Raw genomic sequence first — 19,928 nt, 5'->3', positions numbered from 1 at the left:
TGATTTTTACTTTTAATACTGTTTATCAATATTTCTGGTTTTACTCTAATTTTAGTAGGGACTATAGTATTTATTGATAAAGTATTCAGGTTAATTATTGGTATCTGTACCTAAATTCCAAGGATATTGTAATTTATATACCTAAGCATTTGGCTTAGGTATATAAATTCAGTAACTGTCCTTCAACAAGGAGACAATGGTATTAAATAAACTATATGGGTGCTTGAAGTTAGATTCGTTACATACATTTAATTTTATAAGAAATTATGTAGTAATTGAATAATCTTTAAATTTAAAGTGGTTGAGATATTTTGATGAAAGTCCCTGGATTTATTCATAGGTTTAGTATACACAGTAAATACCAGGAAGCATGTACAACATGGAAGGAATTCTTTTGGTCCTTATTTGTGGAAATAAAAAAATGTGTATGACATACAAATCAGTGTTAAAGCAGTGTTTTTGATTGGATTCACTGAGTATTCTTGAAGCCTTAACAGCAGTGTACAGCTTCTTAGTTCATGCCAAAGAAGATTTTCAGAAACTTTCACGGATGCATGAGAACATGGAGAAACTCTATCAAAATGTGATGGGTTATTATGCCATTGACCTGAAGAAAGTTTCAGTGGAGGAGTTTTTAACGGACTTAAACAACTTCAGGATGATGTTCATGGTACAGTATGTTTATTTGATACCTAATGTTTCTTAGAAGTTATATTTTGTAGCCTTGTCTATATGTATGAGTTCGGATAATAAGCTGATTTGTGTCACATCTTGCTTCTTATTAGATAGCTTAACTTACTGAGTACACTCCTGCAGGAATATTGTATGAGCATGAGTTTTGTGACAAAATTTGGAGGGATGATCCAACTAATGCCTGTAGATCAAAAGAAGGAAAGATTGAAAGATTCACTTAGTCTTTCTGCCACCTACTCCTCATTGCAGACTAGGCATTACAACTTATCATCACAACACATGTATTTAGGTTGCTTGCATGTTTCCCAGTCTTGTTTGGTTTTACTTGGTTGGTTGGGTTTTTTTAATGATTTCAGACAGATCTGAAGATATAGGTGGAGAAAATTACTTCTTTCACAGGTATTGAGAAACAGTTTGAAATTCATATAATTCATATCCATCAGTTTTGAGGAAAGCGCTTAAACTGGAACCCATATTTAACAACCATTTGGAACATGTAATGATTACTAAGCCTCTGTTTCTTCAGAGTTTCACAACAAAAACTAGATGCTATTCAATTGCAATAATTTTGCTTGACAAGTTATATATGCCAGATTTTTTGGGAACAGGGGCATTGATTGTGTTTTCCTAACTTGATCAGTGCCTTATATGAAACTCAGTAGTCTGATATCAGAATTAATAAATATTACAAAATAGTTATATTACTTTAATTTCTGATGTTTAAACCATACCTCCAATGCAAATGTTGTAGAATTTTAAATGCTTAGGTTCATGTTGAGTTGGAGGCTCTAAGAAAGTGGTTGTGATTTGCATTAATTTTCTCATATTTCTTCTTTGTGTTTTTAAAATTAGCACTGATGCTAGCCTCTACTTCACAGCAGCTTCATGAAGATAGATTAATTAACGCTTCAAAACAGTAAGGTATTATTGATGAGCATGATAGAAGAAACCTTGAGTAAAATTAATAATTCTGTCTTGCAGAGCAGTTTGAAGGCTATATGAAAAAGATGTGTAGATAAGGCATGAAACCCCCTATCATTCAATGACACTAATCAAAATCTTGAGTAGCTGCTCAGTTTTGAGACTTTTCAGAAAAGATTTTTGAGGTGCCAAGCATGAGACAAATGAGCTGATTTTCACAATTGTTTGGTATTGGGGTTTATTACTGACAGAAACTGAGGATGATGGTTATCTTAGAAAATTTAGTTCAGAAGACTTGTAAATTTAGTGCTGAAAAATCATTGGATTATTATGAAGCCCAAACTAAAAGATGACTTGTCACCAGTAGGTATAGGAGAGTGAAGTTCAGTCAACTTGTTGTCATGCAAAGTTGATTATTTACATGAAGTATTTTCCTACTTATAATTATTTTTTTCCATTCTTAATTAATGAAAATTTATTAAAAAGTTTTAAAAATCTCGTGTTTAAATCTGATGCCATAAACTTGAGTTTCTTAGCTAACTTTGTTTTGCACTTAGTATTTCAGTGTTATTTGGTAGCTGTGACAATTATTATTTGCACTCTGTGAGCACCAAATCTAGAGTATATTTACTTGGCCAGAACCAAAAAAAGGGGTGAAGCATCATGCCTTCAGAGCTTTAGCTTCCACAGCTAAATTACTGGTACACTCAGTGGGACATTTTAGGTATCAGATATCCCAGTTAACCTCCCTGTGTACTTTCACAGCATCATGGGTACTGCTAACAAGCTCATTCCTTTCCTTGAAAGGATAGCTTTCATGATGAAGAAATTGTCTAATGGTTAGAATTTTCCTCCAGTTGTAGAAAAGGCAGCAAGCACACCTTGAGGTAACAGCTCTTCTGTCCAAGACTAGGCTAATCAGGCTAATCCTAGGGTATAGAAACCCCTTGCTCCTATTGGCACTAGGTTACTCTTCAGCAGAGACATAATTTCAAGAACCAGAAGAAGAGTAACCAAGTAAAAGTGTTCTGTGGACTGTTTTTCTTTTATATGAAGCAAATACTTAAATAAAACTTAGAAATTACCCTGGAAGTTGCAAGAGAGAATCCAATAATGCCTCTAGTTTGGCAAATCTAGGTCTTGGCATTCCACTTACATTTTGTGTTGAAAATACATGGGACACGTAGGATAGAATTTGGCCTTAGGGCATATTTGTATGAGAGTCTGAGTGTCTAATCTTGTGTTTTAGTCGAGGGAGATCCATACTTAATTCATTTAGTGGAATTTGGAGGGCTATCTACCTGATTCCTCAAAGGAGATGTAACAACAGAAGTACCTGGTATCCTGGAGAAGTGTCTTAAATAGTACCCAAGACATCCTCAGCCTGAAATTTTAAGCTTTGACATAGAATTTGTGGAAAATTGGTTTCCTGTTAGAGAAAGGCTGGGGGCAAGGTGTGATACTCCAAAGCATCCAATTTGCACTGCATATGAAGGTATAAGTTATTAAGTCAGTCCCTCTTGTTCAGTGTCATTAAATAGAATAGACATCTACATTGGAATGACTGCATCTGAGGCTGAGTCCTACTGATTATTTTTTGATAAAAAGTGTGTGCAAAATAGAAGTTTCCTTGGTCACTCTGTAAGGAAAGTGTGTAATTTCTGCCAGTAGTGTACTTGTCAAGTACCAGGTTCCATTTGAATTTTATCCAGTAATTTATTCTGCATACTGCCCAGTCTGAAAATCAGCAAATCATTTGTTGAAATTATTTTAATCAAAAATTTTAGCATTTGTTAGGAAGCATCTACCCTCTTCCTCCTGAACCAAGAAATTTGACAGAGGTGACTTTGGAGGAGTCACTGTAAAAGTACAGTTTTGCTTTGTATAAAAAATCCATTCCATTGTCATTTTTCATGATGGAAAGCTTATTCTTCTTCAGTTATCCAACACAAGTATTTCTTCACAAGCTTTATGTGATAGTTTTTTTTTTTCCCTTCTTTTGGTCACTCTCTATGGCAGTGATGCTGCAAACAGTGCCTGTGTGCCTGTGCAAGTATTGCTGTAGTCCACATTTTGTCTGTACTATGTAACACTTGTCAGTCCATTTTTTTCTTTCCTGAGTGCAGTCTGGATGTTTTCCCGCTAAAAACAAATGAGCTGCAAAATTGCAGTGTGTGCCTCAGACCTTGTGAAGATGTTAGCCATTTTGTAAGAAGGGACACTTTTATATTATCAAAGCCAGGGTTCTATGTAGCTGTTCTGAAAAAATACCAACTTTCTGCAATGAAGAGTAGGTGCACTTTAATGCAATGTAGATTCTTAGAGCACTGAGAGTTTACCAGTGTACATAGCTAACATTAAAATAATGAAAAGGTATTCCCAAAATACTTTTGTTAAAATGTATTGAATGTAATAGAATTTTTTTTGCTTATTGTCTGAATATGCAAATTTTTTTAATTTCAAAACTCTGAAACTCATTGTTCTGTTTTAGCTTCACTGGAAGTCTTGGAGTACATATTTATAATTCTAAATAAACAGTATTGTACAGATATTAACCAGAATTTTTAAACCTAGTGAATTAATGCATATGTTGATAAGAATAGGAAAAATGCAATACTATTACACAGGCAGCCTTGTTTTGCTTGGTGTAGTGGCAGCATGAGAAAGAAGAAAGTGTTGAAATTGTTTTAGAACTATAAATGGTAACATGCATTTTTGTAGAACAAGATGGTTTAGACATTTTGAATTCTTCCTACATGTGTATTCTTAAGATGAATTTCTTGCTTAATTTATAATCCTCATTTAGGAGCAATTAGTATGCTTTTAATGTATTTATTCTGGATTTGCTTACTCTTCTGAATAAAATGTTCTAAATATGGAATGTGAAATACTTACTTGATTTGATAAATTAAGGTTAGTTAAGGGTTACAGTTTGAAAGCTTTTTTCTTTGTTTTTAAGGTTCAGCATTGTTTTTGCTAGGACTTCCATTTTAATGGAACTCTATTACTTTTTTTCATAGCAAGCAGTAAAAGAAAATATGAGGAGAAGGGAAGCAGAAGAAAAACAGAGACGTGCTAAAATAGCTAAGGAGAAGGCAGAAAAAGAAAAACTAGAGAGACAACAAAAGAAAAAACGCTTGTTAGAAATGAAAACAGGTAAGTGATGTAGCAAACACATTTGACCAAGCATTTTACTAGAAATCTTCTACTTTTTCATTATCTGAATGTGCTATGAGAAAAAACCAAAATAGATGACTACTTTTTCTTGGATTAAAGTTTTTAGCAAAGAGGTGTTTAAATTTTGGGGTTTTTTAATGACCTTTCCTAATCACTGGGGGTTTTGAGTTCTAAAATAACTCAAATTGCTGCTTTTTATTTTTCCCTTGGAATATATTGAACCTTGTGTGACCACGTGTAAGTTCAGTTATGCTCAAACCCCTTTATGTTTCTTGAGAAAAGACATTTTCCTGATCACAAAGCCATTTTCTTTAATTAAGGTTACATACTCATTTTTGTTCTTTTATAAGACTAAGCTCTTCCTGAATTACTTGGTATTTTTCTTTGAGTATGTCAATTGTTATTTTAACAGGTCCCTATTGAAACACCTCAAAAACCCCCTCAGCCATGCATTTTAAAAGTTACTGGTGCTGTATTGTCTTTTGTACCAAAAGAGATGGCAGATGCTGTGAGTTTTCTGTTGCTAAAAGAGGTGTCTGATGATCCTCTATATGCCTGTATTTTATCCTAGACTGAGCTTCTGTAGTCCTTCAGAATGATACATGACTTACTGTGTAAATTGCCATGAGCTTCTCTTTTTCTTTTCCTGAGCAGATCTTGTTAAACAGTTCCCTACCTAAAGCCTGGTTGGCACCTTTGGCATAAATGATTATCTGTCTCTTCCAGTTTTCACTAATAGCCAGAGTAGGTGTGCTTAGTTTCAGAGATGTTTCAGACCAAAAGTCTTTGATTCATTTTTATAAGCTTGTCCATGTTTTGAGGTGTGAGTCTAAATCTTTCTTGTGGGAAATCAGGCAGCTGCTCTCTGAGCACAGAGATTCTAAGTACAATTCAAGACCAAATCAGAAAACCACCAGTGACAATCTTTTCAATGCTCACAGAAGACAGAGGAGGCTGCAGAAGACTAGAGAGGGGTAAAATTGGTGTCTGTATTTATGCGTGGTTGGAAATGTTTCAAACAAGATTTCTCTCAGATTTCTCTCAGTATGTATGACTGATAGCATTTTGGATGGAAAATTAATAGTCTTTTAGTCCAAGTTAAAGCTGCTCCCAAGTCCTGTTCTTCACAATGTCATGTTCAATCTTCCCAGCAAACAGGTGCCAATGTTGGAGACTTATGTGTTATATACACATGTATATGTAGGCCTCTGATAGTGAACCCGTCCACTTCAGCTGATGTGGCAGGGAACTAAGTACTTGTCCTCTACTTGTCTTTAAGTAACCTGGGGTTTTGATATCATGCAAGTGTACAGAAAAATGTTTCTTGTCCTGTGAATCACTGATGGTTCAGTTTGGAATGACTGATCTAAACAGCAGATAGTAGAAGATGGTGTTAGGGTCACCTCAAGCTAAAAATGTCTTAAGCCTGATATTGACTAAATTGGCCACTGATGCGTTATGACATTTCATGTGCCTTTTTGCAACGTATTTTTAAGTCTACTACAGAATTTTGGGAGTGGGAAGGAAAGCACGTGTGGTAGGTTTGTTTGTCAGGATGGACAACAACAAATGTGTGAAAAATAAGGTTATTTGTTTTGGTTTTTTATGGATGATTATTGTTATTATTTTGACAGTCTTCCCAAAATCATACTTACAGTATTTAATTGGAGGCATAATGTAGCTCTGATTTTTGGAGTTACATAGCCAATGAAAAAAAAACAGTTTTTTTTCCTTTTTCCCTTTTTTTCCTAGCTATGATTTGTTCATTGAAAGGCTGTCTTCTCATTAGGAATCTGTAAATCAGTCATGTCTGATCTGCTAAAAAATTCATTACCAGGTCCTCTGTCTGTCAAAATATTGAAACACTCTTACCTGTAGTGTGACTGTGGAGTAACTGATTTTTGCTGCCTATTATTTCTTGATATGGTGACTAGATCACATGTTAGATTTGTAGGAACATTATTTCAAATATCGCTCAAGTAAAACTCATTGATGTAACCAACCCAGAAGTTATTTTTGGGGTTTCAAAGAGGTGTATACTTGTTAGAAGAGATAAGATGAGAGTATATATGCTAAATGGTTCTTCAATATTTTTTTTTCTCAGTGGATAGATCATACTGTATTCTACACCTTAACTCTTTTTTTTTTTTTGAGTAACATGGTGTTTTAACTGAAAATTATTTGAAGATTAGGAGTGGCTGTGAATCCCTATACTATGTTCTACTTCATGGTTTCTTAATTGTTTCTCTTAAACTTCTTTTAAACACTCTGAAAAGCAGTGACAGCAATAAAAATCAAAACAACAAAAGCAATAAAAAAAAATCCAATCCCACTTTACTGGGCTGACAGTCATTAGCAGCACTGGTTGTGCTATTATCTTACCCTTAATTGGTTCTTAGTACCTATCAATCACTGCCTCTTCATAGTCTGTCTTAACATCTGTGTCAGGATAAAATCCCGTGGGGTTGATACTGTAGTGTTGGTGATCATGTCTACCAATAGTGTTCCTAGCTGGCAAGATGACATACTGAAATTTCAGAGGTTTTCTGCAAGGGAAGCTAGAATGGAAGTAGGCTTTTTTTTTCCTACTCTACCATCTCACTTTCCTTCCCCATGCACAGTTTTGGATCTTATTCTTTTATAAAATTGTTTACTTTCTAGATAGTTCAAATTCTCTTGCCAATCGCTAGGTTAGAGGATGTAAAATGCTTCAGGGTGTGTTAGCATTCCAGGCCACTGCAATGCCTTTGATTCTCTCTTGCTTAGCTGCTGCTCCTTTTCTTGAGGTAAAGTAATCTCTCACAGTGCTTGCGGTTGTGCTTTTATTCAGTGTCTGTTAATTAGCCATTAGTGACTACTTTATGATTCTGGAGCTTCTCTTTCAGCCTATACTTCATACCTTTCAAGACCTGAGGTGCCATCCAGTACTTAAACAGGATTTGTATCATCATCCTAAACATGCATTGTTAACCACTGGTCTCATTTACAAAATAGACATCTAACCTTCCCCAGATTCTGCTTTGTTCTTGACGTCCTTTTCTTTGGGTTTGTTCATCTTTCATCTGCTTTTGGAAGCTCTTTGAAGAGCAGGTTTTTGTTGCCTATCATGCTACCTTTGGCTGCATGAGGTGGAGGAAACTAATTTTGCATAGAAGTAACCTACATAATACTGCAAAAGTTTTTAGTTGCTCGGGGGGTATTTGCTGACTTTTTTGCATTGACAAAAACTTAATATAGAATCATAGAATAATAGAATGCTAGGGAGTTGGAATGGACAATAAACCCCCAACCTCTCTGCCATGCACAGGAAAACTTATCATAAAGTAATATGTTATAAAATATAAATTTTATTGAAGTATACCCAGTATGTGATTTGAGTCATTAATTTGCATGTAGCATGTTAGGACTGTATTTATACCAGTTCTGAATAAACCACAAGAAAAAAATGAAAACTACAAAGGTCATATTAACCCAAAATAAAACCAATCTGGATTATAGGTAACTCCTCTGTTTTAGTTTAAACCAATTTCTTCAGTATGAAAACAATAATTTTGTTAGTAGTAATAGACATTTATGACAAATATGAGTTCCAAGATAGTCCTGTAATATCTTGGCCTTCTCACAAACTATAACAATCTTTCTTAGCCTGTTTTGTGTCTTTGATATGCAGGCGACAACTGAGTCATCTAGATCCCAGGTATACTCTGTTATCCATGCTTCTATATCAGGCTTCTTTTGCCATACTGTTGTATCAAATTCAGTGTTGATATGGTAATTTTCTAAAATCAGATAAGTATGTGCACTTTGTGATATGTATTTGTGAAGTTTTATATTAATTTTTTTATATCTCAGATATAAGTGTATTAATATTTTATAGTTTATAAAGTGTGTAGTGTTTTATGAATATGCAGTACAGCATGTTTTTAAAAAACCTGAACATTTTAGGTAGGCTTTGCAATATATATTTTAACCTCTGCTAATAAAACCATAGATTTCTCTTATTCTATGGAATTGCTTCATTTGCCCTCTTGCAAATTGTTTTTGAGATTTGGACCTGCAACCAGTGTCAGATTTATGCACCTCTAAACTGTAGTTTGCTAAAAGTCTCTATCTCCACATCTTAGCAACACCTTCATGTCCTAGTGGTTACAGCTCAAATAGTTCACTGATAAAGAGGGCTGTGAATCTTCAGTTTATGTACTAAAAGTATCAGCTTCATATTTTCTTTTCAGCTCCATCCTAACTTGAAAAGTAACTGGAATTCAGTAAACATTTTAACTAAGTAGTGAGTGATACTTAGCATTTTGAAATTTATGCTAATAAAATAAGTCCACTAAATATTCTCTGGACTACAAAATTATATTCATCATGAGATGCTTTACTTGCTTTTGTGAAGCCAAATCAAACTATCGCACACTACCCTTCCAAAGGTAAATAGCCAGGGAAAGGGGATCTTTATGTAAATGCCACTTGTCTGCATACTATTAACATTCAGATACATACTTCCTCATGCTGTTCAGATTCTTAGTAGAAGCACACCAATCAATTATTTTGATCTTATCAGAATGTAAAGAATTCTATAGCTGAGATAATAGCAGCTAAATTTATTGTAATATAATTGAGAACTCCATCATTGTGGCATCTTAATTGTGTCTTACTTTGAATACTATTTAAGTAACAAGCCACTTTTATCAGTGGGTATTTACAAAGACTGCCCTTTTCTTGCAAGCAGTTAAGTAATGCCAAAATGGAATATCTGATTTCCGATATAGCGTATTAGTTTGTTTTCAGTTGTGTTATTCAGTTTCATTTTTATCAGAATGATCTGGTTTTAAATAAGTTTTAGTTCATTTAAACAGTTATGACCTTATTTGCAGTCAATTTTGCCGCGTTTCTTTTGCAGAGGTTTTATATTGTTTATCTCATTTTGGTTAAAAAAACCCACATTCCTGTCTCACAAACTTGCTAAGAGCATTTTAGGCTTTGTTCTTCAAATATTTACTGCTTTATTATTGTCTGCTAAGTTGAACAATATGAATATTTTCATTAGTTCTGTAGTGTTCTGCAAAACAAAAAGACACCATGGATGCCCTTACTGATGGTTTAAAAATTGAAAGCAGTAAATGTAATTAGGTAATTAAAGTTCAGATTCCAACAGATAAAATGCTTGCCTTTGAAATAAATTAAAAATCCTCAAAGCTTTTTATATTAGTAGGTACCTTCAAAGACCCTACTTTACCTGCTTAGCTCAGGTTCGTAAGACCTCCATTCTATTAATTTGTTCTCACTGGAGTAAGGGATTCAATATTCCTCAAGAGTACTCCTTTCCTCTGAGGGGAGTGAAGGACTGCAAAAGCCATTGAAATGACATCATTAGTTTCTAACATATGCTGGCAATTTGTTTTTTCAGAATGTCTGCTGGGATAATATCCTGAAAAAATACAGATTTTTGGACAATAGCATGTATATTACTGGCTTTTGGGAATTTAGGAGTATGTTTCATTCAACTAAATTAGTAAATTTAGTTGAATTTGGTTTTAAAGGGGACGGAAGATCTGACAATGATATATATGAAGAAGTCCTAAGGATATATTATTAATATCCTACAAGCATTGTGTGTAAGCTATTTTCTCCAGGTAGTTTCCCCTTTTGGAATTTCAAGTGCTCCACTCAAGTTGGTTCCTCCCTGGTGCTGGTAACTTTTTCCTCTTGTTCCCTGATTGCCTCCACTTATCCTCAAATTGGAGCCTCTTCACCAAGAGGATTCCTGAGGTCACTTTCTGTTATTTGAATTCATTCTTAAGAATCACTTTTATTAGGAGGCCAGTGGGAAATAACTCTTTTCCATAACTGCGAGGAGTGTAAGCTCTTCCTCCTGTGTTAAATTACAGTGGCATGGCAGAAAGAACTCTGAGACCTTTTAGAGTTGCTTACACAGTATTTACTCATGTTAATATTTACTGGACAGTTGGTAGTAAGCCCATGCCAATTTTGGAGAGAAGATCTAATTTTTGCAAAATGTCTGTTTACAAAAAAAAAAAAAAAAAAAAAAAAAAAGAAAGTCATACATATGAGGAAAGAGATGTGAGAGATGTTGTTGGCCACAAATCCACCAGAAAGGAGATATCACTTGATACTTCCCTCAGTATGGAGGTAATTTTTCAGCTACAATTGCATTGTTTTGACAGTAAAGTATAAATCTGGGTAAATTACCAAGAACATCCAGATGTTCCCTCAAGAATAATTGGCACATATATGCTTGAAAAAGATTCCAGAGAATGATAAAATACAGGTATGTTTAATAAAAAAAACCTAAAAGACTCAGTGTGATACATCTGATGTAAAACATCTGCAGAAGCCACAGCAAAAGATGAGATACAGCAAAACCTTATCTGTTCACAGAATTTGATGTTTTTAGTGAAAAAAAAGTAGAACTGATCTGAATGTATATTAATCTAATCAACAACTAATAGTCACAGGTTGTGCTCTAACAAGATGTCAAAGGTGTTAAGTCTTCTGGAACATGGAGGTTCATGCACTTATTTGCAGCCCATGGGCTCAGAATGCAGCAACTGCTGTTAGTTTGTACTATGTAGAAGCTCCAAAAGAGCAAGTTGTTTAGAAGAAACAGTTATTTTCCTTTTGAAAATTTTACTTAGAAGTGGAATCTTTGGAGATAGCAGCTGAAAACTGTTTGTGAAACTGAGGTTTACACAAAGCCCAAGGGAAAATAAATAACAGCTGTATTTGGAAGAGAGAAAAATAATTAGAACAAACAAATCTTTTGAAAAAATTAAGGGTCAATAAAGTAATGTCTGTAGATGAATATTCTCATAAGGCTTGCCATTTATGGTATAGCGGTAAAATTTCTCAACAAATATGAAAACAATGCTGAACACTTAAAATGGCATTACCATGAAAAACAATTACAATCTCTGGAGGCATCTCTGGGATTAAGAGCTCTAACAACTCTAATGATTGTACAGATAGCAGGTTTTGATTTGAGTAGGCATTTCCTACTCCAAATACTACCTCACATCTCCTCTGTAAGGAGATAGACATCAGAGTCCTCTAGACTCTCCCTTCTTCTATATGATGCTTTTATTCTTTCAGGGCTTTTTCTGTATCATCAAACGTTTCTTTTCTCAAGTTGCAGAAGAAGGGAGGAATAAATATCCTTACTAAAGAATTGGAGGATATACTTTATTTTTACTTTCCTCAGTTCAAGGTTGTAAAAGAGCCAAGAACTTGCTCTGTAATTGTTGGAAAGCTGGCTGATGGGAAGGTCATGTCTCTGACTCTTCCTTCAAACTGAGTCTGCTGCTGCTTCTATTACTATGCTGCTTGCTAGGACGCTTATCTTCACTCAGCAATACCTCAGTGGTTGTACAGAAGTACAGCCTTGTTACTGCATACCAAAATATTCTTGCTCTGAAGCTTGCTGACAAAAGTTACTTGATTTCTCTGGCAGCTTTTCTCTATTGATGGCTACTAAATTCAAATACCAAGTCTTTGAATCATGAACAGCTGGAGACCAAGAGACCATTCTAGAAATGTAATTATGTATTTATCCTGTCCTTTGTATAAATGTTTGCTATTGGCTACTAGTGCACAAAGGATGCAGGGGTAGGTGGGCTGTTGATCTGATTTTTCTGGGTATTCTTAGGCATTTACACCTACCCAACCCAAGACCAAAAGATCTTTCCCACCCAAAGCTGCCCAGAAGTTTTCCTTAGAGTAAGCTGAGTCATGCAGCCCAGTCAGAACTTCATCACTCTACCCATGAAAAAGTATTTAACCTGAAAATTTTCTTGAGCCCGTCATCTCTGTAGCACAGCTTTCAGTCTGAGCAATCAATGTGTATATTTTCTTATTTGCCTGTTTATAAATTTGAATGGAAACAGTACTGGGCTCAATAAGCTTCTTCAGAGGCACACAGTAACCAAGAGATAAATGTTCACACATATCCACACAGATGTATTATGTCCAGCTCTATATATACTTTTAAGAAGCTATGTTCAATTAATAATGCTCCTTTAGTTGCTGTTCCTGCTTTTTAAATGAAATTGTAATAGATTCATCTCAATAATAGAAGTATGTATTTTTTTCCCCCTGTGAAACAAAATTAATGAAAATGCTAGATTTTGGCTAGTCTGGAAAGCAGATTGGTTGTGTTCTTGTCATTGTAATTGGAGCTGTGTTGTGTAAAGAAAATGGGAAACTCCTTAATAGTAAGACATGTTGACTGACTTCTTCATATGTAATCAATAGTTCTTTCAAATCTTAGCCTTAGATAATCTGAGTGCATAAGGCTGATCTGTTTCAGTTATAAGTGGTTAAATAAAACTGAAAGAAACTTAGCATTGTTCTCAATTTAGCAGGCTTTTTTCCCACTAAAAGGCAGAGCATCCCAAGCGAATAGGAAAAGGGCTACAAAAACACTGAGTCTTTTAAGTGGCTTTTAAAAACATTAGCAGGTAATGCAACATAAAATGTATTTCTAGACTAACCTGTATTGTTGAGTTGGTGAGAGAGTAGGTGTGTATGCAAAATTCAGTGGACTTAGTGAAAAGGTAACCTCTTTGTAATCAGTTTGTGCTCATTGCTTCTGTCCTCTCTGGGCATCGCTGCGATGAGTCTGGCGCAGTCCCCTTTACGTCCCACACTGTTCCCCACAGGTGTTGATATGCATTGATAAGATCCCTCTGGGCCTTCTCCTTTCAGGCTGAACAACCCCAGCTCTCCCAGTGTGTTCTCATATGAGAGAGGCTCTAATCTCTTTAGCATCTTTGTGGCCCTTGACTTTGCTTGGATATGTTTGAGTTTCTCTTGTACAGGAGTGCCAGAGCTGGACTCAGCACTGCAGATGAGTCTCACCAGTGCTGAGAAGAGGGGAAGGATGCCCTCTTGTGACCTGCTGGCAATGTTTTTATTTGGTCATCTTTGCCACAGAGCCACAATACTGACCCATGATCAGTATGTTGTCTACCATAGTCCCCAGTTATTTTTTAAAAGATGCTTTCCAGCCAGTTAGTCCCCCATCTGTTCTCCTGGATGAGGTTTCGCCTCATCACATACAGGTCATTTGTTGGAGTTCATTAGGGTGCTTACCTGTCAAGCTTTTCAAGGTTCTTCTGAATGGGTCAGCCATTATTTTGAATTTTGCACGATATGCAAACTTGATCAGACTGCACTCCATTCCATCATTCAGGTCATGAACAAAGATGTAATAAATATTGTCCTCAGTATCAAGTCCTGGGGTACACAATTTTAAAGGCTTAGCTTTTTGATAATTCTTTTTTAAGTCCAGTTTACCTAGATATCTCTCAGAAACACTTGCTTTTAGAGTCATTCAGCTGGATCTGGCACCAATAAAAATAAAACTGGATAATCTCTGTGGAAAACTCAGTGTGAGTTTACAGTGGCTTTTTTTCTGTTGTCATAGAAAGAAGGGACTTAGAGACTCACAATGAACATGAGAAATGTTTTATTTACATTTTTATAAAAAGCTCAATATTAAGATTATTGCTTTCTCTTGATCATTCTCAGTCTCATTACTTAAATGGGAAATTTTGATCCAACCGAGATGCCAGAATTGGTACCTTACACCACTGAACTATTTTTGTATCTCTGTGGTAAAGAACACCTCTTACCATGTTTTTGTCATATGAGCAATCTTAAATTAAATTTGTGTAGGTATCAACCTTAATTACAACAGCTGATTTGAAAGGGGCAGCTGTCTTTCAGGGTTCATGAAGGGAGGAGTTTATTTTGAATTTAACTTGTTTTAAGCTCTCTGGAGCTCGAAGCCCTCTTTGTTATTATGATTAGAGTCAAAATGTATCTTTTTCTAAACCATAAATGCACTCTAGGACAGCTCAACAATGGACTAGTTTATCAAGATCAAACAAGATGGCATGAAACCCACACTTCTCAGCTAAATTTATGGAATGGGTGCATCAGTCATTAGGAGAAATCATACCTTTTTAGATTAGCCAAGGGCTCTGAAGCACTATCAAAGGCCTTCTACTTTGTGTTGGGCATAAGTAAGAAATGTAACTCTTCTGATACTGGACTAGAGTGTTGATTTGAAACGTAAGCTATGTGCATGTGTTTTGCTTTTGGAAGGGCTGTTGTGTGTCCTTTGCCTGAAGTCACTGCAAATAGTGATACTTCTCTGAAGTTTCATTTAATACTTCTAAATCTAAAAGGAGCTGTCCTTTCAGACAGTCCATTCAAGGCACACTGGCACCTGTTTCTGCTTTTAACTGTACACTGGAAATTTTCTTTTTCTTACTGTATTGTAACAAGGTTCTTCCAAAATTTTATCAGTGTCAAAGGAATCCCTGTTTTCTGGGTCATGGCTCTAGCTTGTGCACTGCTATTGAAAGTCAGACTGATAGGCATGTATTCCTAAGTTGCTATGGCTTTTGCTCCAAAAAATTCAAAGCCTTATAAAAAGTTCAAGTTGAAGTCTATGTATCCTGTGCATTTTCTTGACAAAGTTGCTCTTATCAACCCACAAATCCTTTGTAAAATTTGAATATCTGGATTTCATTGGAATGAAGGCTCAGTGCTAAATGACTACCAAAATGTTTCAATATTACATTGAAACGTTAAGATTGCTTTATATTTTATGTTTACAATGTAAAAGCCTTCAAAAAGTCTTCTGCCCTGATATATACGTGGCTCAAAGATCTAGAAATTGCTCACATCAGCACTATGAATAGGAATCTATGAATTGCTCACATCTGTACAGAATCTGCCTTACACTCTGAGACTGAAAAGATGGAACTCACATCCAAAACACTGGAGCCCACTGCTGCACTGATGGCTTCAATTATCTTCCTCTTTGTGATCTACTGTTCTGCTTCCTGGAGCCTAAATCATTCAAAATGACACATGGCTAAAGCTTCCCTCTTGAGATTTTGTTCAGAGAATGTTACTTCAAATTTAGATGGAGTCCTTTATTCAGCTGAGCAATGCTTTGTAACCTGCACTAATCAAAATCTGTCTTTACCTTGTAAAAGCAAATATAAAGGACTTTTCATGATGTCTTTAAAGGTTAATAAAGTTAAAAGATGTAACTTTCTTTTTGTTGCTTATGCAAATAGTCTGGAATCATCTCAACTGTCACTGTCCCAAGCCTGGTAATCATTTACCTCTGACATTTTTGTACATAAACGCACAAGACAGGAGGGATCTAAACCTGGAAGTAGGCTGTGAAGGGCTTACATCTTAGTCAGTCAAAAACTGGGTGAAGTATGTCTAACTTGAATGATGTCCTGAGCTGAAGAGGAAGAAAAAAAGCAGTCTGTATTCTAGCAAACAAGAGTAAAAAAGTATAAATTCTGGTATTTGCTGAATTGAGAGGATTTAAATCTTAAGATGGGGAAAACAAATCCAATAGCTTCAGCACTCTAAGTTTGTTGTTAATATATATGAAGGCTTGAGTGCTGCTATGGAGTTATGTCAAAGATGAAACAAAGATAATTAAGTTCAGCTATCCAGCTAATTTCAGGAGTAGCTCTTGAGGTTTTGCATCCTTTTCCTTCTGTAACAGGAATGGAATCTGTAAGGTCTTTTTTTAATGTACGTATTTGTCCAAGTTGTGTGGTTTTAGTTTCGCACAAAACTTAGTGTTTACCTTTAGGAGCTGCTTTTCATTGCCCACAGTATAACAAAAAGCTGCACGTAGTTGCAGCGCAATAAAAAAAGACAGGTTGAAGATCATAGTCCAAATTCCTGTAGCTAAATCTCATAAGTGAGATTGAGTAAGCAGCATCAACAGTAACCATGCTAAAGTATCCCGGGTTTGCTTTTCTGAAGCTTCTTGTTATTTTCCTTTGTGAGAAGAGTAGCTGAAAAAAGCTTTGATTCAATGAAAAAGGAAACAGGCATATTATTATGTTTTCTCCTGGTAAAATGAACTTTTGGAGTCCTGGTATTCTGTGGTTTATTTTATATTGGACAGGTTTAGGCGAACTGTAAAAATAAAGCATTTTTCACCCAAAATAATATCGTTACAACACTCTTTTTTTAAGACCACATTGCTAATGGTATTTGTGATTCTATCATGTCAGTGGACTACTGCTCCTGGAATTATGGTGTATATAATTTGTTCTTTATAAGTATGTGAAATGCAGGTGTCACTACTAACTGCAGTATCTGTTGCTATCATTATAAGACATTATAGGTGCACATGTAAAGCTAATGATACTCACTGCACTAGAAGAGAAGGGTATTTAATATTCTTAACATTTTAAAAGATGTAATTATGAAATTAGGTAGTTTATATCTGACTTGGCACTGAAATGTCAAGGGCAAGACTCACCGGCTACTTGGGGAAGTTTACTTCTCCTTTAGATGGCATTTAAAAGACAGTTGTATGAGTTTTAATTAGGTATGATATTAAATAGTGTTTAAATCTTCTATTCTGCAATTGAGGGAAAAGAGATCATTTAAATCATAAAAGGGTATCTTTCTCAAAGGAATTACTGTGGACTATGTAGCTATCTGCAAGCCAACCAGAATTCCTAGTTCTATGGTATCAAAAGGTTGATACACATGACTAATTAGGAAGCTGGTTGGCACTGGTGCCAGTCATCTGCAGCAGCTTGTGAAAGCCGATTTCAAGACCCCGTAGGAAGTGTTAATACTGAACAGTATTTGTGACTCATGTACTGGCATGGTAGCAACATTGTATACAGCTTTCCCAAGGTAATTTAAAAGATTTCTCACATACTGCATGGCAGACTCTCACTTCTTAATCTGCCCATCATAGGCACTTGGGCAACATTATTAATGTGTGGGTACTGATAGCTACCTGCATAACTTGGCCGCAGTTGTCACAATCAGCTGCTGATGTAGGTATCAGGAACCAGAATTTGGAGCCTACTGAAGTTGTATGAGTTTGAAAACCATGCTTTCTGCATGTTTTGGGTTCAGAGATTGTTAAGCATGTGCTTTTATTTGCAGTGCTTAGCTTGTTTCAATACATTCATGTGTACAGAGCAACTATTAGATGAGTTTTTTCATTCAAGTTTCAATCTACTACAATTTATTCTTCTGTTTTGTATGACAATGGTAGCACTAATCTATAATCCACTTTGTGACTGCCAGAATATTTCAGATAAGTGTGAAAAATAGTCCAGGTAAATATTACAGCTTTACAAGTTGTGGGTTTGCAATATTTCTGTTGCATTATTTTAAATCTTCTTTTTAAAAAAAATGTTTGATTAGCCTTTTTATAGTAATCAGGGTTTTTTATACTGAAAATTGTTAAGTTTTTGAAATTACTATTAAATCTGTAGTAGTCTTGGACAGGCTTAAGAGGAAACAGATGACATGCTGAAATAGCATTGAAATTTTTCTTCTGGTTTTCCTACTTCCTAAAATAAAACTTATGAACTCTTTTCCATAGATATTAAAGGTATCATTTTGGTGACTGTGATACTCTTCAGTATTGTTTGAATTGCCATTACCCAAAATGCTTATAAGCTTTCCTCCAGCATTCGTGTTTGTTAATGCAACTAATGGCTTGGCTCAAATTTTCTTTAGGCATCATGTGGGTTTGAAACTATTCACTGACTGTATTCATTCTAGACATTAGTATTTTAGAGAATTGCATGACATCAGATGGAGAAAGTTAAACAAGGGACAAAAAACCCCCTACCAAATGAACAAGAAAAAAAGACGCCACAAAATCAACCCTGAACCAAAACAAAACCAAAATAAAAAAAGGCAAAACAAAATCCAAACCTGGACAAATGGGAAGCCAAAGACATAGTCTGTGTGCTTTTTTATAAGGTGTATTCCAAGCCCTACTAATGGGTGCGATAGTCCATTAGTCATAAGAGAGCAAACTTCAGTGTAATAAATAAAGCATATTATAGCAAACACAAAGAAAAATGAAAAAACATTCTATATTTCAGTCTTCATGTTTTTTCTATACCTGCTATAAATATAAATGCTAGGCAAAATTATGATTTATTTGCTAATTTTCACTTATTTGGTTTTGTATGTAGCACTTTTGTCTAAGGTTGAAAACTAGTCTGGTAGTGCAGAGTATAGAGAAAAGAGAAGAACTAAGGGTTACTGTTTCCTCGATAAAAAGCTGGCTGGATGGCTGAGCCCAAAGAGTGGTGGTGAGTAGAGTTACATCCAGCTGATGGCTGGCCATGAGTAGCCTTCCACAGGGCTCAGTGTTGGGCCCTGTCCTCTTTAGTATCTTTGTCAGTAATCTGGATGAGGGAATTGAGTGCCCCCTCAGTCGGTTTGCAGATGACGCCCAGTTGGATGACAAGTGTTGAATTGCTGGAGGACAGAAAGGCTGTGCAAAGGGATCTGAACAAGCTGGATCAGTGGGCTGAGGCCAGCTGTATGAGGTTTAACAAAGCCAACTGGTGGGTCCTGGATGTGGGTCACAGTAATCCCCTGCAGCGCTGCAGGCTGGGGGCAGAGTGGCTGGAAAGCTGCCCAGTGGAAAAGGCCCTGGGGGGTGTTGATTGACAGCAGCTGAAAGTGAGCCAGTATGTGCTCAGGTGGCCAATAAGGGCACTGGCACCCTGGTTTGTGTCAGCAGTAATGTGGCCAGCAGGATCAGGGCAGTGATTGTCTCCCTGTACTCAGCATCTTGTTACATGCACCAGGTGGTTTAGATCCTGATTTGCATATTCACTGTTAGCAATAACTGCTGACTCTATCCAAGATGTGTGTTAACCTAGGGAGTTTTGCCCAGTGGGGTATAATGAGATTTCTATCATGGAATTCTTTATTCCTCCATGGAGGTTTTTTTTGTTGTATAGTTAATCCCTGGGTTCTGTTCTTTGTCCTCCCATGCATACATACAATGGAGTAACAAGGTTAAAAAAATAAAACACTTTCTTATGTTTATTAAAGGAAGTAAAAGGAGAATGTTTAATACTTGCATTTGGTTACCATCTCAGGGTAACATTCATAATTCTTTTGGGGGTTATTAGGCACCTGTGTATATTATTAGGCATTATAAGTATATAATTCAACAAGTAGAATTTTCCTGAACTACATCAATTATTTAATATTAGCCAGAGGTTCTTAAATGTAAACAGAAAATGGCTTTTGATTAAAGCTGCCTATGGATATCAGTATATCCTAGC

At 35.7% G+C, this 19,928-nt stretch overlaps 1 protein-coding gene across 1 annotated transcript in view; it reads left to right on the top strand.

Moving 5' to 3' along the window:
- The window catches only part of DIAPH3 (diaphanous related formin 3), a 200,972-nt gene that overhangs the window by 125,721 nt on the left and 55,323 nt on the right, over positions 1-19,928 (top strand). The window contains exons 24-25 of the mRNA XM_009085265.4: positions 506-670; positions 4,635-4,770. Coding sequence (XP_009083513.2) covers positions 506-670; positions 4,635-4,770 — 301 coding nt within the window. The remainder of the gene's footprint in view (positions 1-505; positions 671-4,634; positions 4,771-19,928) is intronic.

Source organism: Serinus canaria, chromosome 1 (genome assembly GCF_022539315.1).
Source record: "Serinus canaria isolate serCan28SL12 chromosome 1, serCan2020, whole genome shotgun sequence".
NCBI lineage: Eukaryota > Metazoa > Chordata > Aves > Passeriformes > Fringillidae > Serinus > Serinus canaria.
Note: the sequence above shows the minus strand (reverse complement) of the source record. Positions and strands in the feature narration are given on the sequence as shown.